We start from the raw sequence: 20976 nt of genomic DNA on the forward strand, positions 1-20976 counted from the left end.
GTTTCAACATGTGTCCAGCAGCGTTTGCATCTGCGTCTCGTGTGCATGAAGCCTAACTATGTAATTAGGACTTTCAGATAATAAAAGGAAGGAGGAGGTAATAAATAAATGGATACAAATAACTTAAGACCCTGCTGAACCTGACATACTTTCATACTGTTAAAACATCCTCACTGTTAGCAAACAAATCAACTTTGTACTTATACACAATATATGAAAAAGTCACAGGTGATGTGCAGTCATAGGTTTAAGCTTATTGGTGGCACATCACACATATGACCAGCCCATCATAAAATACTCACCACTTGTTCTGAAAGCTTTCCCGAGGCCAGCTCCTCTTGAAGTTTCTGAGCCTTCAATGTACGTTTTGCCTAGAAGGACATATAGTTTCAGTAAAATCTGATATTCATCATGATGAGTGGTTAACGTTTACCTATTTCACTGACGGACCTTATTTCCCCGCCCCCCCCTTTTCATTTTTCACACACATGGACAGGTGTGTGTGTGTGTGTGTGTGTGTGTGTGTTTAAAACTAACCTTAGAAAGCATTATTTTAACAAAATAGTAGCCGATGCCTAGAACAGATTTCTGGCAGAGGTAATGAGTCAGCCAACATTAAGCGATCTATACTTAAATTAAAAATAAATAAATAAAAGGGGGAAGGGGGGCAGGCTTGATGGACCACGTTTCTATTTCAAAATGCATTTTTAGTTTCACAATTACTTAAAACTCCAACAGAATTTTTAGAAAGGTAGTTGCATTTTTTTTCACTGCTGAATTGTGCACATTTTTACCAAATATATATTTTCAGAGAAAAAAAAATTAATAATAAATAATAGACTGTAGTGTTAAACTCTCAGCTTTTTTTAAGCTGAACACACAGAGCACACAAAAAAATAAATAAAAAAACATTTCCTAGTAAACGAAGTTCCTACCCCAGTATATGTAGATTACAACTTTCATAGCTGCTGGACCTTGCTTTCTCTGTGCTGTTTCCCTAATAAACTTTCAGTCTTCACAGGACAGAGTTAGCATAAGCCAGTATCTTAGCTCAGAGAAGGGGGTGGGGAGGAGGAATGGAGTGCCCTGCCATCCTAGGCTATTGGGGTTTGTGCTTCTATTAATGCACACAGTGTAGGGAGACAATTGTAGTCTCTGCATGCAAAGGTGGTTCCATAACATGTTGCAAAAGAATGCAGCCACCCTGAAACAGGAAACCTAGGCAACAGTCATGACACCAGCCTAAACCGGGACATAGGCAAAGATTAAGGGATAAAGAAGCTGCTCAGTAGCGATTGAGTGGTGGTGGGGGGTGGTGGTGGTGGTTTACACACACTCCTGCCAGCTGCATGTTTAAAATCTGTCAAGCAGACTACCTGCTGTCAGGCGAGAGTGACCTGCCAGCTGTGCAGCCACTGCATTGCTTCTGCACACCCCATTTACTGTGTGTCCACCTACGTCCCCGTAATGTTTCCTGAGCTCCACACGTCTATCAGCAGACGACCAAACCAGCATGGCAGGAGCCACTGGGTAGAAGGGAGCGAGATCAGTAAACTTCTGGTCTTTTAGACCCCTAATGTCTTTTTAAAGAGAACCCATCATCAATAATACATCACATAGGGGATTTTTTGTCCCGATGCCATAAAAAAAAAAAAAAAATCCTAATTTTGTTTTTTTTAACAGCTTACTTGTAAAATCCTTTTCTTTGAGGTACATCACGGGACACAGAGCCATAGTAGTTACTATGTGGGTTACAGGCCACTTTCAGATGATGGACACTGGCACGCCCCAAGACAAAAAGTGCACTCCCTATATAACCCCTCCCACTACTGGGAGTACCTCAGTTTTGTAGCCAAGTAATACACTTGTATACCAAAGGGGAGGGACCTCTGTGTCCCGTGATGTACCTCAAAAGAAAAAGATTTAACAGGCAAGCTGTTATAATAATCCTAATTTCTTATCGTACATCACAGAGCCATAGTAGTTACTAATGTGGGATGTTCCATAGCAATGGCAACTGAAGGGAGGGAGACACAACAAAAGTAGTGCACCAAGAGACTAGAGGACCTATAATGCAACCTGCAGTACACTGCGCCCAAAGACGATATCCTCCTGACCTTTTACATCTACTTGATAGAATCTGGTAAATGTCATGCATGAGGTATGTCATGGCCTGCCGAGCCGTAGCTGCGGCCTGCTCACGCTCGATGGCCGGACTGGGGAGACTACAAGGATATAATTAGCCAGCCTGTCACCCAGCCAGCAGTTGATAGAAGATCTCAGGATCTCTCATCTTGCGCAAAAAGCAGCAAACCTGCAGTAAAAATATGGACCGAGAGGCCCGCAGGGTTTCCTAGGTCATTCTCCTTGCTAGGCAAAATAAAAAAACTGAAGCTACTAGGAGTAGTGGGAAGGGTTGATAGCACAGGGTCCGCCCCCAGGGGCGGGATTAAAGTTCTGTGTATTGTGTAACAATTTTGCCTAGTTTCTCATAATGGCAGGCTATACAACCCATTTAGTTACAAAGAGGAGCCGTGTCGGTCGGTGAATATAAGAGAAAATTGTTTATCTGGGTGCTCCCATTCAGAATACATAAGCTTCCTTAGCCATGAATGGATAGAAAAAGAATGATCAGATTGGAGAGGCTTTAGTGAACCCAAAGCAGAAGTGGACTCATCGGCTGACTGCGCTTCCGGCAGTAAAAATGTGGAGCGGACCAACCTAGTGAGAGATTGTACCAATAACCCTTCCTGTGAACCTGACATATCCATATCAGGTTCTTCAGAAGAGGAGACATTAGCCTCTTCCTGGTCGTTTGAAAGAAATGCATCATCTCTTGCTCCTTGTTCCTCAGTATGCGGGTCATGAGCAATGGACGGAGACCTGCTATGCTTAGCCCCAGTCTGGAATGCAAATAAAGCATACATTTTTTGCTCCAAGCTTAAAATAGTTGAAGAAAAAACCTCCTGGGTGATATACATAGGGGCTGCAGTGTTAAGAGCAGCTGCAACACTTGCTCCTAAGGTAAGGGGGTTTACTCATAAGGGGAAAACCTTTAAATCAATGCCCCCTTACAATATTGTATTGACCCCCCCTCAGACTGGCCTGGCAGCGCTGTCACGGACCTCCTCTCAGGTCCACCGTGCAGGGCTCAGTCAGTCGGCTCCAGCTTGGTGGCTCTGGTTTTATTCCATAGTTTCCTCTCCACAGTCCATACATGTCTGACTTCTCCCATGACCCTCATACTGGCGGCACTCCCACTCTTGACTCCTCTCCAGACTGCAGATGTGATATAAGACAATAGATGGTCAGAGGCTGCGGAGGGGACGACGACAATAGATGGTCAGAGGCTGCGGAGGGGACGACGACAATAGATGGTCAGAGGCTGCGGAGGGGACGACGACAATAGATGGTCAGAGGCTGCGGAGGGGACGACGACAATAGATGGTCAGAGGCTGCGGAGGGGACGACGACAATAGATGGTCAGAGGCTGCGGAGGGGACGACGACAATAGATGGTCAGAGGCTGCGGAGGGGACGACGACAATAGATGGTCAGAGGCTGCGGAGGGGACGACGACAGGAGAGGTCAGAGGCTGCGGAGGGGACGACGACAGGAGAGGTCAGAGGCTGCGGAGGGGACGACGACAGGAGAGGTCAGAGGCTGCGGAGGGGACGACGACAGGAGAGGTCAGAGGCTGCGGAGGGGACGACGACAGGAGAGGTCAGAGGCTGCGGAGGGGGGGACGACAGGAGAGGTCAGAGGCTGCGGAGGGGGGGACGACAGGAGAGGTCAGAGGCTGCGGAGGGGGGGACGACAGGAGAGGTCAGAGGCTGCGGAGGGGACGACGACAGGAGAGGTCAGAGGCTGCGGAGGGGACGACGACAGGAGAGTTTATTTGGACAAGTGTTCCCGTGTCACTGAGCATTCATCGTCATGTGACTTTGTTTGGACATGTGTTCATGGGTCATCTCCGGTGTCTGTGACCACTTTCGGATATGACCCACTTCCGGTCACGCGACTGTCACTTCCGGTCGCGGTCCCGTGACGCAGAGAGTCTTTACATTTTTAGGTTCCGATGACTGGGTCATTTTTGGTCTGTTCGATTATTCTATACCCACGTGTCTATGATATTTTGTATTGCTACAAAGGTTTTCCATTTTAGTAGGTTTGTTCCCCTTTTCATTCAGCTCATATGTAGTCGGTCCCGGTTATGTGACCTTCATGGATCATGTGCTGAGTGTTGTGTGAATGTCATGTGACCCTCAAGACCCATTTTTTCACAAGAAGTTATATGCCTTGTTTGCCATGTGATGCGAGTATATGAATACACATTTCCGGGTTACCATTTTATTGTATAAAAAAAAAAAATTTTTTTTGTTTGGTTCATACTGCTGCTTTGGTTAAGCAGTTCTCCGTTTTTGTGTGGCCATTGGATGCTGCATTGTGCCCTGGCTTTGGTCATGGTAAGGGGGGTGTGGGCGTTTCCATTCAGATTTGTGCGTTTGCTTCTGTGTGGGCCGGTTGCATTGGGCATTTTCGTTGTGGACTGCTTGTTTATGGGCAGTTTCTACTCCTGCAGAGCGCATTAGCATTGAGGGAATTGTTCCCTCACTGCTGAGTGTTCTGCGCAGGACCGGAAGTCTGTCATCCATGTGGTGGCTCTGAGAGGTGGAACGCATGTATACACCGGAAGTGATGCGCCGTGTGATGCACTTCACTTCCGGGTATGCTGAGTGACCTGACGGGGTCACCTCAGGAGCTGGATGCCCTGAGGCAGTCGTTGGGTGGACTAATATAGTCCGTTTGTTTTTTTTTTCCTATGCAGGACACCGTTTTATTTTTTTTTCGTTTTCCTTTGGGGTTTTTTCTTTCCGCTGGAGCACATCTTTAGACCGGAAGTTCCGGTGTTTTGACACGCACGGCGCACCGGAAGTGGTTACCTAGTTTACCTTCCCCCTGTTAGAATGCAATTGAATGGGCTGGCAACATGGCGGGACGGCGGTGATTTCTAATGGGTTGCACATTGCAGCCACAGATTGACACCTGAAACAAGGTAGGCCACTAATTGTTTGATAGTTATCTGTATTTATAGCTCTCCTTCTTCTGTCACGGTCATGCCCCTGAGGACGCACGTTGGTGGCGAAACGTCGGGCGTATTTTGGGACCTTGTGACATCAGAAGGAGCACGGGAGTGGTCTTCATTCGTTCTTTTCATCTGTAGCCGATTGTCATTCGATGCTTGTATACCTCATCTTAAATGTGAGTTCAACTACGGTTTTAGAGAATAAAAGATTATTGGTTTATCAGTAAACCTGCGCAATGAGGCCATTTTGTTTTATGTTTTCTATGGTTTTTGGGAGGATTGTTGGTCTGGAGATTTAAGCAGTTCCTGGGAAGTGAAGTGCCTACTAAACGGAAGTAGGAATCCTCTTTTCCCATTGGACGACTGCCATTGTGATGATTGCGCTCCTGTAGACGAAGGGAAATCAGCATAGAAAACTGCCTCCCCCTTGGTGATTTACTACATGCGTTTTTATCTGCACATTTATGGTAAGAGTCAGTGTATTTGGGTGTTGGTGACGGTTCCCCTCCTCCTCTGCGTATGAAATGGATCATGACTATTCCTTCTTCTGCCTTTGGATGTGATCACCATATCTGAGGATATCGCATTTTGAAGCCATTCATTATATTTTTGTTTATGAACTTTTTTATATATTATGTTTGTTTTAGATAGAGCGCTATATCATTGTCCATATATCTTTATATATTGTTTCCAGCAATATTTGTGTTAGCAGCTATTTTTGTTTTATTTAGATTTATCTTGCTTTTTAGCACAACAAATTTTTTCACATTTTATTGTATACTCAAGTTATGTAATTTTTATAGTCTTTTTCTTATCATTGGACCCCATAGTGAGGCTTGGATTTCATAGGTCAGATGACCATCTTTACTCCAATCAAAGGTCTTTAGGGGTCACGCATTCTGATTGGTCTTGTATGTAAATTTTAATTTAGTATAGTTTATATACTGGCGGGAGTGTGGGAGAGGTGACATATGCCCCTGTCGAAGACCCATTGGTCGAAACACACAGGGCCTGGTTTACTACTCTCCACATTGCCTTTATACGTGATCACTTTTTTTATTTGTATGCCGGTTTTTAGAAATAAATAACCTTTTTTGACCTACACCATGTGGAAGCTATTTTCCTTTTTACCACATATTATCTGTATGTGAATGGATGTGCTGTCCTTTTTGAGCCAATCACCTATATCTAGCTGTGACGGTTATCATTTGGAATTCCACTCGGAGGTTAACCACAGTCCTTCCGGATCCCGCTGTGGATGTTTGGACCATCGTGAGTGCCACACACTTGCCGTCTGTGGCACTCTGCCTGTTAGACCCTGTGTTGCAGACATTAGAGTCCACCTGTTCTGGTAAGAGCATTTACATTGTCATTTTTTTTTATTTATTTTTTACAGATGGACTTTTGAGTTTTTTCTCATTATCACTGTCCTTTTTTGGTATTTTTTTCACATATATATCACAATATTTGAGTATATTTGTTAGCACTACATTATTTAGCACTTGTATCCATTTTATGTTTGTCACATTAGTATGTAGCTGCTTCTTCCTCACATTTTTTTTGGGGTTAGTGCAGTAATTATTTAAATTTCCAAACGTCCTGTCACAGCCAGCCTTGGAAGGCTGCATGCTGGGTGCTGCCCCCTTGTGCAAGGACCACACGGCGGGGCCCTCTGCGAACATGTGCCTATGGAGGCTTATGTTCTATGCAAGTGAGCAAGCAAGCATGTATGCTATGCTGCACCTGGTCCCATACTAGTTATAGTCAAGATTATCCAAGTACTTAGGGATCCAATGCAGCTTCTATGCTGCTTCAACAGCCTAAGACCTCTTCCACACCTGTGCAACCCATCCTATGACTTGGGACTGCAAGGTCCCTGACAATTAGAACCCCATGATTTCCAATGAGTACCCTTCACATCAATGCAACTTCAAGTCGCGGCGACCTTAAAGCAGCCCCTCCACCACTCCAATCCAAAACAACGTGAGGACCATAGACCTCAAGACTACAAAGGCACTGCTTCACGTCACTGCAAAATTGCATTAAAAGTTGCGGCCAAAATGCACAACTTTCAAATCGCACAAGTGTGAAAAGGGAGCCCAAAACTAAGCTCCTGCAGACCCAATGCATTCTATACTGGAGACACAACTCCTTCAAGTACACCGATGCTCATGGTCTTCCAAACACGTGCTCATGCCGTATATATGTATGCAACATCTATGCAAAACTTGTTTATTCAAGCATGCGTTTAGGCAACAAGCTTGCAAGCATGTATACTATGCTGCACCTGTCCAACTGCACTTGGCCCCATACTAGTTTTTACTAGTTTAGCACATATGCATGCCATGCAGCCTTTTCCTGCTTCAGCCTAAAAGTAAGCTTCTGCAAACCAAATGCACATTATTCTGAAGTTTGCAAGTATGCACCTGTTCAACTGCATCAGGCCTCATACCATTTTGTGTGCCAAATGCACAGTATTCTGGAGGCCCAACACTTTAAAATGCACTGCCCCCCCGAATTAAGCAGTAACTATGCAATATATAATCATGACTTGTATGGCCACACATTTCTCCCATAGCAAGTACTCACACTTCACTAGTATCTATGCGCTGCTGTTATGTCTCAAGAGGCCCTGCGGAAGCTGTCGACCACATGGCTCTTAAAGCGGTTTTGTACAGAAAATTGCAAGTTCATCTTATTCAAATGGCTTTGGAACATAGATGCAGTTATGACCATTGAAATAAAATAATATGCAGTATTTACCTTTTATTTTTAATGTTTATGCTGACTTCCGGGCTCTCCTCCCGTGGGAGTAGGCATGTTTATCGGCTTCGCAATGGTCCCTGGGAACTTTTTTAGCTATTTCCCAGGAATCCGTGGGGGACACAGTCAAGCCGAAATTGCCATTTTGAAAGTGGGCAGGCAGCTCTATCAGCCATTACCACTATAGCACACGAGGCATAAGGAAGGAAAACAAAGAGGACACTCAATGAGCATGTGCGAGATGGAGCGGTGGATGCTGGGAGCTCAGCGTCATCGCATCCAGGAAGTAAATGCCTGTGGGCTTCAAACGCCCACAGTGAAAATGGAAACCGCCGGACTGCTTTTAAAAAAAAAAAAAAAAAAAATGGTCCCTGGGAACTTTTTTAGCTATTTCCCAGGAATCCGTGGGGGACACAGTCAAGCCGAAATTGCCATTTTGAAAGTGGGCAGGCAGCTCTATCAGCCATTACCACTATAGCACACGAGGCATAAGGAAGGAAAACAAAGAGGACACTCAATGAGCATGTGCGAGATGGAGCGGTGGATGCTGGGAGCTCAGCGTCATCGCATCCAGGAAGTAAATGCCTGTGGGCTTCAAACGCCCACAGTGAAAATGGAAACCGCCGGACTGCTTTTAAAAAAAAAAAAAAAAAAAAAAAAAATGGTCCCTGGGAACTTTTTTAGCTATTTCCCAGGAATCCGTGGGGGACACAGTCAAGCCGAAATTGCCATTTTGAAAGTGGGCAGGCAGCTCTATCAGCCATTACCACTATAGCACACGAGGCATAAGGAAGGAAAACAAAGAGGACACTCAATGAGCATGTGCGAGATGGAGCGGTGGATGCTGGGAGCTCAGCGTCATCGCATCCAGGAAGTAAATGCCTGTGGGCTTCAAACGCCCACAGTGAAAATGGAAACCGCCGGACTGCTTTTAAAAAAAAAAAAAAAAAAAAAAAAAAAAAAAAAAACGCATTATTTTTTACATTTTGCTATAATAAATATCCCCCAAAAATATATAAAAATTTTTTTTTTCCTATTTAGGCCGATACATATTCTACATATTTTTGGTAAAAAACAAAACAAAAAAAATTGCAATAAGCGATTGGTTTGCGCAAAAGTTATAGCGATTACAAAATAGGGGATAGTTTTATGCCATTTTTATGAATTTTTTTTTATTAGTAATGGCGGCATTCAGCGATTTTCATAGTGACTGACATTATGGTGGACACATCGGACATTTTTGACACATTTTTTGGGACCATTGTCATTTATACAGCAATCAGTGCTATACAAATGCACCGATTCCTGTGTAAATGACACTGGCAGTGAAGGGGTTAACCACTAGGTAGCAGTGTAGGGGTTAAGTGAGCCCTGGGGCGTGGCTGCGTATGACAGGGCACTGATCTCTGCTCCAATCACAGGGAGCAGAGATCAGTGACACTATCACTAGGCAGAACGGGGAGATGAGTGTTTACATTAGCATCTCCCCCTTCTTCCTCCCCGTGATGCGATTGCGGGGTCGAGTCCACAGGACCCGCGATCAGACTCACGGAGGTCCCGATCATTTGGACACGCGGTGGCACGGCGGCAAATTTAAATGGACATACCTGTACGCCCATTTGCCTGTCTGTGCCATTCTGCCAACGTATATCGGCATGTGGTTAAACAGCACACTGCCCCCAGGGAGAATAGACAGTCAGATTTCTCTCTTTTTAAAAAAAAAAAGAAACAGCAAAACTGCAGGACTTACCATTCCCGCTCCAGGACTTTGAACATAACAGAAGTCCAATCTTCTCCCATCACAGTGAGCTGTCATAAAAGACCTTCAGGGACTGGGTCACCCTTAATGTGGGGTCCACTCACCTGGACCTGTACTGCACCCTGCAGGAAAGCACCTTGGCCAGAACAAACACTGCACAGGGTTCCATTATGCAGGGTCCAGTGCCATAAGCCCGCATTACAGACAAACCTCAAGGATTCTTCTCTCCTTCCAATGAGGCCCCGGTACCATCCATTTTGGCTGACAGCTTTTTCGAATGGATCCAAATGAAGTCCATGATTCTAAATAGAACCGTGCAGACCTCCAAGAATGCTCCAAGAGCACATGTATCACATCAGTGACCATTCCACCTTACAGACACTAGTGAAAAAAAAACTGAGGTCTTTTCTGTGTAGGATGGGTTATACAGGGGTGGACTTTCTGTTTGACTATCTGCCAGTGTCCATCCACCAGTATGTGGCGTATAACTCATATAGTCATTACTATGGTTGCTCTGTGTCCCGTGATGTACAATAAAGAAAAAGTCCATTGCTCTACACATTACATATCACCCCAAACACCAGAGTTGTTCTAGTCCCATTATTCACGGTTATTGCCAAACTGATGACTGGTACTTTTAAAGTGTCGTCTATGGAAAATATAGGGTGCTGAAGTTTGTCGTCATTTTCACGGGCACAAACAATTTTAGGGTTTGGCACGTTGGCTGTTTACTTGGCACAACCTTATATTTTACCAACAAAATTGGGTAATTTATTGCATTTGTGTGCCCCAAAATCAACTTGTGTTTCATAAACTGTTGTGCTAGTATCGTGTGACATAAACAAATTGCAACTACCACTATTATTCTTTAGGGAGTCTTTCAGAAAATAATGCTTTGGGGGTTTTATGTAATCTTTGGGCCTAAAATATTTTTTCAAATGTGTGCAAAAAAGGCAAAAACTACTCTGGCGGTGAAAGGGTTAAACAAGCTGCTGAAACTGCTTATAAAAATGCTTAATGTTAAATAACATTGTTTTTTTTTTTTTAAACATCCCCCTTTAGTGTATGAAAATCAATAATGACATACCAAGTCCACTTTGGAATGTTCTTCTACAATCTTCTGGTGTTCTTCTGGGTTATAGCCATTCCACCGGTCTCTCTTCCCATCATAATCCAATGCAAGCTCTGGTTGCTCATACTCATCTGCAGCTATATTTATACCATTAAATCTTGCTCCAACTTTACGAGGTCTCTGCAAAGCGAACAAAACATCCCTCAAACTGACAAGAACTCACAATAAATAAACTTTCTGGTAAAAGAAGTTGTCATGTCATGAATAAACCTTTTCAGCGATTGAACATACACAACTTCTTATACAGTCATTTTAACTGCAGACTTCTAAAAGTGTATTGAAACTGAAGAACAAAAATGTAATATTGCCGCTTACCAGTCCTTAGCTGTGGTGGCTGCAATCGTTTTTCTATTTACAGGCTTCTTTGCCCCTATGTTTTTACTCGGTTATCTTGCCAGTAACATTTCCTACCCTATGGTGACGACAACACTCAAGTACTGTAACTATGGTGAAGTAGAGTTTACTCCCTAAGACAGGAAGTGTGTTAAGACCAAATGCCCATCTCCATAATTTAGATGGAAGATGTCCTGAGTTAACAGACATGAACTGGGCAGGCCAAAAACACACGGATAACACTGCAGAGTGCACTGGAATGTACGAGCTCACTGGATTTAAGCAAGATCAGCACATTTTTAAGCCGATCACTTTCAATGGTAGATTTAGAATACAAAAAGGGAGCAATAGAAATTCACTGTTATCATTTAGATACAGTACGCTTTAAGCCATTTGAATGGAATATATCCGACTTGCATGGAAGTACCAATGAGTGAAGTTTGATTGAAGCTAAAAGTTTCCCAAAATGTCCTATACCAAACATGGCCAGATGACATGAAAGTGACAGTAATTTAGATTTTACAGTCACTTTCTCCAGCATCTGCTTTGCAGCACACTACATATTTGCCATAAGTCAACAGTGGAACATCTAAGACAGGGGTGTTAAACCTGTGGCCCGCAACCTAAAATCAGGGAAGCGCATGCCCCATGCTCTGGTATGACGACTTGGCAAGCCCAGATAGCGATCAACAGGTTGCCGACCCCCCCACCCTATCCCAGAGCATCAACAGCGCATTGAGCCAGCGGAGGAAGCAGATGGACGCGGAGCGAACAGGAGCGGAATAAACTGATGCTTTCTCTGTAGCGCCAACTCCTGTCGCAGGTGGAGGAATACCAACTGGACTTGACCTGGGACCTTTCTAGCAGCCTGGACAGAGATACCAGCAAAAGCTGGAAAAGGAAAAGAAGGTCAGTGTATTAAACAACACATATGCAGTGCTTTTGCGATGGGCATATTATGTGCAGTTAACCCGCGGATCAGTGTGAAAGCAGCCTAATAGCTGTTAACTCCAAATGAGTTAACAACTATTAGGCTGCTTTCACACTGAACCGCGGGTTAACTGCACTGAGCCACAGAGCTTCATTATATCCTGCAGGTTTGGCACGTGTCCAGAAAGTGCACCACACCCGCAAGATATAACTGAAGTCTATGGCAACCCACAAAACATCAGTGTGAAAGCAGCCTTATAGGGGGGCTCAGGACAGCAAAGGCTTGTTTAAATTTGCAGTTTGGGGGGTGACCTGTTCTTACCACACCCCCAACCACTAGGGAAGCATCAGGGGTTGCAATGGTGACCCCGGCCCATGCTACCACCCTTTCACATTCTGTTTCACACTTAGACAAGAGGGACGGTGGGGATGGGCAGCATATACAGGAATTGATCCTTTCCATTTTCCTCCTGCAAACACTTTAAATAGACAGAGTCCTTGTAAAAAGTAAACAGTCAGTGTTCACACTAGTGTCATCCACTCTTTTTTTGTGATTAAACAGTGTGTAAACATTCAACAGGGATTGGTCCCACAGAAAATGATTATCTTGATTATTGTTAAAATTCAGGTTCAGTCTTATTTTGCAGGTCATGACGGCAGCTAAACAATCCATAGCATGAGCTTGGAAGTCCCCTAAACTCTATATAGTTGAAGCCAAGCATAGAAATACCCAATAAAATGTAGTATCCAAGACAAAATTCCTAAACATCTTAAAATCTGGCAACCCTGAGTGGACCATTTCCTACCAGTTCCCATCCTTAGCAGTTGTTATATCCCGAGTCCTGTGTCTGCCCGGAGCTGCTGGCCTCTCTCTTGCTCTCCTACACTTTACCTTTTCTTTCTTTCCTCCAAACTCCTTACCTTAGACAACCGGTAATGTGATTTTAGGGGATACTGCTTCAATACTGTTGATGACTTTTGCAATAGTTTTGTTGTTGATTCCACTACCATTGGTTTTTATATGCTCTGAAGGCCCTGTGCCTCCATTTTCACGATGCATATAATCGTGAAAGCTTTGTACTGATGATTTTTCATCTATGTACATTGTATATCACACTTTACATTGGAGTATTCTTCATGTTCTTCTTTATAACACCATTAAAAAGGTTGAACAGAAAATTGTTTAAATTCAGAACCATTGTATTTCAGTGTGGCCTGTGACTGGTTACCAAACCACTTAAGTGACCCTTGCTCTTCAAAGAGTTTAGCACCCCTGATCTATAAACAGAAATAGCACAAATCCTCATAATTAATCCAAATAATGTAATACATGCAAAATAAGGCACTAACCTCAAAGCAGTCTTTCTTCTTATGCGTCATAGCGCCACAGTTCTCACAAGCTCCCTGACGATATTTTGTTGCAATTGACCCCTTCAAAAAAAAAAAAAAAAAAATTATAATATATATATATATATATATATATATATATATATATATATATATATATATATATATATATATATATATACACATTATATAATTTGTTCAGATATTACACCATATTGTGTGTATTATAAAATTAAAGAATACTTTCCATTTACCTCCTTAACACCTTTCTTGAACCATTCTCCCATTTGCGAGAACTCTGTCTGCTTCTCATCCTGAGGCCTCTGGTGCTTTAAAGTGGGCCTTTTGGAAGGATCCACATACCAGGGGACTGAGGAAATATACTGAGGGATGTGAGGATTAATGTCCCTGAAAACATAAAATAAAAAAATAAAAATAAAGACTTATTTTGTAGAACCAATTTTATCAAGATAAAGGTCAATAAAGCATATCCAGCACATGAGATGGCAAGGTTACATATACAGTACAGACAGTAGTCTTGCACCAATACATTTTATTGTAAGCCATAAGCATGAAGAGCAAAATCAATGTTTCTTTTTAAACAAGGATGATTGAAAGACGGTGTCAATTTTTAATTATTTTTTCTATTATCACTTAAAACACCCTCCATCGCTTATTTTGTAAACAAAAGAACACTAAAGAAATCTCTGTAGAAAAATCAAGGTTACTTATAATTACTTGCTTCTTTAGTCTGAACCAGATCTCGCACATGTACTGTACAAGATCGGGCAGAATATTTTAAAACTGTGTTTTTACATGAGATCTCACAGTTTATAAATGAAATCACCCAGGAAGGCACTGATGATGTATAGCAGGGATATGCAATTAGCGGACCTCCAGCTGTTGCAAAACTACAAGTCCCATCATGCCTCTGCCTCTGGGTGTCATGCTTGTGGCTGTCAGAGTCTTGCTAGGCCTCATGAGACTTGTAGTTCTGCAACAGCTGGAGGTCCGCTAATTGCATATGCCTGATGTATAGTATTCCAAGGGGGGAGGCTATGAAGCACTGGCTACGTCATCAGTGCCTCTGAATACCAGACGTGGAATAAAACTAAACTGTACACTCTTTATTTTACATAGGACTTGTGGATGATGTTTACAGCTCAGCATACTGAGCTGCACACACATGTGCTTTTTAGGTTTAAGGGAAAATTATCCATTTCAAGGTATAAAAAGGTACTAAAAAAAGTTTTCATTTTTAACAATACTTACTTTCCCTCTTCATCCACTTCAGCCGGGGCATTACCCAACTTACGCTGTTCTTCTAGTTCCTTTTTCTTTCTCCAGTCCTCCCTCGTCATCTTTTTTGGCTCTTCCATGCCAGAAGATTCACCTGGCACAGCAATGACTGTGCCACCCGACATTTTGGGGTAATTGTCTAAAATAAAACAAAACATGGAACAGGACAACATGAATGGCATTATCTAACCCAACAGAACTTCAAGTCAGCATATGACTCTCGGTATCACACTCTGCAAAATGATCTGCTCCAAAAATGCCTTTATGTTCTAATCCTTTCTACATATCTGATTAGTCGCCTAGCATTCAAAGCATACTTCCAACCCAAACAGTTTTTTTCTAGTTTAGGATTAAAGTCAATTTGCACGTAACTAAACTATTTCCTTTGCTAATTGATGCCGCTCTTCTCAGCACTGTATGAAGCGCATGTAGCTTCAGCTACATACAGTACACAACACTGTATTCTGGCTGTGAGAAGAGAACTTCCCTTCTCATACACAGGGAACAAAATAGAGTCAGGCTGAGCAGTACTCAGCAATTTATAGGCAGCTTTGTATTCTACGAATGCATACAAAGAGGTGCATCAAATGGAAATTTTGGTGCCGATAACACAGGATGCACTTGGCCAAAAATTTGTTTAAAAAAATAAATAAAAATTATTATATTTTATTTAATAAACACACACACACACATATATATATATATAATTATATTATATTCGACTTATTATCATGAATTTAAAGGAATATGAATTTATTGTCAGTCATTATTGGCACTTTCAGCCTCATTTATGCCTCATTCACACAGACATAGTAATCTGTACATCCCCGCCAAGGGCTGTTTTTTCTTGTTTGCGCAACTGCATGCAGGCAACCTGTTCAAATCAATGACAAGCAGGCAGTTGCTCCAATCTCCGAAGGGTAAACGGACTGTGTTCTGATTTGTGCATCAGTCCCATAAGGTTGTACTCTTGGTGATTTACTTGGCGATTTGTGTACCAGTTAAGCAAATTGGGTTCTTGTAGCTGGGTACTTGTTCATAAGTGCTGAGGCCACACATCCAATGGCCGGTCTGTCCTGATATCTAGACAGGACGAAGAGGTGGTTGCTCACTGTAGAAGCAGCATCAAAAGTAAGGGTCATTTTTCTTAAAAGGAGGACAGTGATTTAATGTACAGAAAAAGCTGTAATGTGCATATATGGATTTTTTTCACGTGTCATTAAAGAACTAACCTTTATAAACAGATTAGATGTTAAGTCGGCCATACATGGAACAAAATTCAACCAACTGAACAGGGACCAGTGGGATTTCGATCCATGTATGGGGCAGGCTGTTTGTACAGAAGAAGTCCATCTACTGATCAACTTCTGTACAAACGCCCTGTCGGATGTCGCCACTCTAACGTGCTGCTGGCTATAACCGGCAACGCTGATCAGCATTCTGAAGACTGAGAAATCTCCCCACTGTCAGAACACAAAGGCTCAGGAGGATTCCCCCATCCACATCAAATGTGTGGATGGTTGAAATCAATTTTTTTTTTTTTTTTTTTTACAACCAGTGGGTTGAAAAAAAATAAAAAATTTAACTCAACTATTGTCTGCTTAAAGTGATTGTTTTTTTCTTGTTTTTTTCCCTATAATAATAAAACATGTCATACTTACCTGCTCTGTAGCAGTGGATTTGCACAAAGCAGCCCAGATCCTCCTCTTTTCGAATCTCTCTTCTGTGATCCTGGCCCCTCCCTCCTGTTCAGTGCCCCTACAGCAAGCAGCTTGCTATGGGGGCACCCGCGCCGAGTCACAGCTCCATGTGTCCATTCAGACACGGCGTTTCCGACCTGGCCCCACCCCCTCTCTCCCCTGATTGGCTAGCTGAATTTGAGGAAAAAATTCGAACTTCCCCTTTTGGGTAAAGCTCTGCTTTAACGAAGTGATCATTTACACCATAAACTCTGCATTCATTATTAGAGGTCGATCAATATGGGTTTTTCGCTGGCCAATGGCGATATTTAGAAATCGGCCCGGCCGATGGCCGATTTATGATGCCGATTTTTGCAGCTGATATTTTAAGCTAATTTTTCTTTTTTTGGCAGGTGGCACTGGCAGGTTTCACACTGAGCCGATTTGTCAGTTTCACTATATGTAACTGAATACAGAGACCAGCTGTCAGAATTCTGAGTGATGTTGAGGGTGGGTGGGGCCCTGCAGCTACCAAACACCAGCCAATGATTGGGCTGCTTAAGAAAGTGGGCGGGGCCACATACACGTAGCGGCTCATCCAGATTTCATCCCATTGACTGGTGTTTGATATCTGGGTCCCGCCTACCCCCGACATCACGCTGAATTCTGACAGCACCTCTCTCTGCATTCAGTTGAAATTCAATTTCACACACTGAGCACAGAGCCGCTCAGTGTGTGAAACTGTCAGTGGAGTGTGGGGAAGGGAGGTTAATTGGTCGATTTTTGCATAACAATCGGCCGATAACGAGATCTTAAAAAAGGGCAAATATCAGCCGATATATCAGCTGGCTGATATATCGGTCGACCTCTACTCACTATGCATTTCTGCATGCGTCTGCATTGTATTTTCAGTGCAGTTTTTTTCTATCTATTTTCTTTAATAGGTTACATTTACATGCATTCATGTGCAGTTTCGATGCAGAATGCTATAGGCCCTGTTTACACTAGTGTGCTTTAGCCATGTTACAACGCATCTCATCAGCACAACAAAAACACATGAAAACAAGTCCACTCTTAAATCCTTTATAACGGTTCACATCACTGCGCTGTATTTTTAAAAGTCCAGCATGCTGCATCTTTGGTGCCCTGTAGTGATGGGCTCGGGCATGTTCGGATGGAGTAAGCCAGGAAGCCATCACTGCACACCGCCAATCGTAGGCAGTGAGGCATTTCACGACTGGCAGCTGCACATACACAGGCTGTTTACGTTTGGCGGTGTGCAGTACCGGCTTCCTGAGGGGCTCGATCCAAACACGCCCGAGCCCATCGCTAGTGCCCTGTTTCAATAAAGCACACCAAAAACAGACTTTCGATTCGTATATCTATGCACATATTTTGCATTTTTCACGCTTTTTTGATGAGTATTCCATGCAATTCGCTTTTTTTTGTTTTTGGTCAATGGCAAGCTATGTGTTGATGTTGTTAGGAGGGGGTGTCTGATGTCATGCTGGAAAATGCATAATATAAATATAAATATAAATATATAAATAATATATATATATATATACACACACACACACACACACACACATACATACATACATACACACACACGATTCCATTGAAGTAGATTCACTTGCTGACCGCCCCATAGCAGATTTACGGCTACAGGGTGGCCACGCACTATCATGAATATAAACGTGATCCTGAACTTTCCGGGTATTGGGTGTGCACCGCTGGCGGCTTGCTCCTGCTGTGATTTTACACAGCGGGAGATGATCAGCGGGTCCCACGGACCCAACGTCCCCTGGGACTCTCTGATCGTTCTGTACTGACAGAATGTAAACAAAGCAGATTGCTGTTCTGTCAGTACAGAAGGCAACATAGATCCTGCGTTTTGGTAAAGCAGGAATACCGATCCATGCCTTCCACTAGTAAAAGCATCTCCCACTACATGGAAACATAAGCTTGGCACACAGGTATCCCCTTCCCTGCCAGTGTTAGTACAGTGACAGTGCATATCTTTTAGCAGTGATCACTGTAATAATGTCACTGGTCCCCAAAAAAAGTGTCAATGTCCAATTTGTCCGCCACAATACTGCAGTCTCTGCTGGTAAGTCGCTGACTGCCGACATAACTAGTAAGAAAAAATAAATAAAAACATCTCACTTCTGTGCAAACCAATCAATATATGCTTATTGGGATTTTTTTTTATACCAAAAATATGTAGCAGAATACATATTGGCAAATTCTCAATCAATTTATTCTCTATTATTCTCGATCAATTTAAAAAAAAAAAAAATGTATTGGATGTTTTAAAGCACAAAGTAAAAAAGTGGGGTTTTTCTTCCCCAAAATTGTCAGTTGTTCTTTGTTTATAGCGCAATAAAAAAAAAAAAAAAAAAAAAAGCAGAGGTGGTAAAATACCACCAAAAGAAAGCTCCATTTGTGGGAGAATAAAAAGGTTCCAACCATTTGTGCTTATTAAAAGTCAGCAGCTACAAAAAGCTTTTGACTTTTAATAAAACACATACTCACCTGTCCCATGGTCCTGTGATGCGGCCGCCTGAAGCCTGGGTTCTCCCCCCCCCCCCCCCCGCCGCTCTGGCATCACTAGTGTGGGTACCCGGCTGTAACAGCCAGGTGCGAGCCGTGCTGCTTGTCCTGAACAGCTAAGCAATCTTTTGGAACCTGTGACGTGTCCCAGACGATTGCAAGGAGGGAGGGGGGAGAGAAATCGCCTAGGCGGCGTGAGCGAAAGTGGGAGCTGGGTACCTGTCAAAATTAAACCCCCCCAAATAAATGGACAAGCCAAATGTAGTATGTCAGGGGGTCAGAAATCTTTAAAGCCCTAAAAATTGAACTTCGGCTTTAAGGGAGATGACCCCCAGACATACCTTTTTAGAGAGTCCCAGCTCCCACTTCCTCCCAGGGGCCGGAAGGGAGATCCCCTCTCACCCCACCCTCTCAGCAATTATCTGGGACACGTCACAGGTTCCAGATGATTGCCCGGCCAGTCACGGCGCAGCTTGCGCATGTGCAGTGGGTGCCTGGCTGCGAAGCCACAGCCAAGCTCCCCCAGTTACAATGCTGACGCCACAGAGAGGAGTGGGGAGATGAGCGGGCTTCGTTCCCCCCATATCGCTGGACCCTGGGACAGGTAAGTGTACGATTATCAAAAGTCAGCAGCTTCAGTATTTCACATCGATATACGTCGCCAGAAGGGCTCATACAGGTAGAATCACGTACCTGTACATTGCACTTTAAGAGGCGGACAGCCGCGATCGCCTCATGGGGAGGAAGAACAGGGAGATGCTAATGTAAACAAGCATCTCCCCGTTCTGCCTAGTGACAGTGTCACTGATCTCTGCTCCCTGTGATCGGGAGCAGAGATCAGTGACGTGTCATACACAGCCACCCCCCACAGTTAGAAACACTCCCCTAGGACACACTTAACCCCTACACTGCCAACTAGTGTCATTTACACAGGAATCGGTGCATTTGTATAGCACTGATTGCTGTATAAGTGACAATGGTCCCAAAAATGTGTCAAGAATGTCCGTTGTGTCCGCCATAATGTCGCAGTCACAATAAAAATCACTGATTGCCGCCATTACTAGTAAAAAATAAATAAATAAATTCATAAAACTATCTCCTATTTTGTAAACACTATATTAAATGTATTGGCCTAAACTGAGGAAAAAAATAAACTTTTTTTTTAAATATATATTTTTGGGGATATTTATTATAGCAAAATGTAAAAAATAATGCATTTTTTCAAAATTGTCGCACTTTCTTGGTTTATAAAAAAAAAAAAAAAAATGCAGAGATGATCAAATACCACAAAAAGAAAGCTCTATTTGTGGGGGAAAAAAAGGACATCAATTTTGTTTGGGAGCCACTTTGCACGACCGCGCAATTGTCAGTTAAAGCGACGCAGTGCCGAATCGCAAAAAGTGCTCTGGTCAGGAAGGGGGTAAATTCTTCCAGGGCTGAAGTGGTTAAAGTAAAGTTAAAGTGCCGAATCGCAAACAAAATGGCCTAGTCATGAAGGGGGGTAAATTCTTCCAGAGGTTAAATAGCTATGGAAGTAAATGCCAATTGGATGTGATGATGACAGAAGCAGAGTATTATATATCTCAGTGCGCCCCTCGTGTAGGAAGGATTGGTGTAAATAAAGACACGCCTACGTACAAACAATTATAGCCGTACAGGCAATGCCCCTCACACTACACAGTCATATACAAACATTTCCCCCTATGTACGATAAACTCACCGGACACACCAACCACCGACACAATATCCAGTCGCTTTTCCCTAGGAAGAAGAAGCGGAAGCAATACTGTAACCCGGAAGTGAGGTAATCCAATAACAACTGGGAGGAATACGCATTCGACACGCCCATGTAGGCGTAACCCTGATCTGCTGGAAATGATGCGTCTATCTAGTAGTCAGGAGGAATGTGGCTGGCAATAGTGTTGTTGTGATGCTGCATGTGTTATCGGGACATATGCGTCCTTCCTTCTCTATATACACATAAAAGTCTGAGTATGAGTCTGGAGCTACACAAACAATGCTAATTCGTTTTTCCAGTTATTCTCATATAGGCTGTGGATATTTAAAGCGGAGGTCCACCCTAAAGTGGACCT

At 43.1% G+C, this 20976-nt stretch overlaps 1 protein-coding gene across 1 annotated transcript in view; it reads right to left on the minus strand.

The window, feature by feature from the left end:
• Positions 1 to 20716, minus strand: part of SLU7 (spliceosome associated SLU7) — a 53784-nt gene extending 33068 nt beyond the window's left edge. Inside the window, exons 1-6 of the mRNA XM_077474127.1 lie at positions 20604 to 20716; positions 14622 to 14787; positions 13604 to 13757; positions 13353 to 13433; positions 10695 to 10859; positions 303 to 371 (exon numbers count right to left, since the gene is read on the minus strand). Coding sequence (XP_077330253.1) covers positions 303 to 371; positions 10695 to 10859; positions 13353 to 13433; positions 13604 to 13757; positions 14622 to 14773 — 621 coding nt within the window. The 5' untranslated portion in view covers positions 14774 to 14787; positions 20604 to 20716. The remainder of the gene's footprint in view (positions 1 to 302; positions 372 to 10694; positions 10860 to 13352; positions 13434 to 13603; positions 13758 to 14621; positions 14788 to 20603) is intronic.
• Between the last annotated feature and the right edge of the window lie 260 nt (positions 20717 to 20976).

This window comes from Lithobates pipiens, unplaced genomic scaffold, assembly GCF_037356315.1.
Source record: "Lithobates pipiens isolate NorthernLeopardFrog02 unplaced genomic scaffold, aLitPip1_a1.2 Scaffold_8, whole genome shotgun sequence".
NCBI classification, from domain to species: Eukaryota; Metazoa; Chordata; class Amphibia; order Anura; family Ranidae; genus Lithobates; species Lithobates pipiens.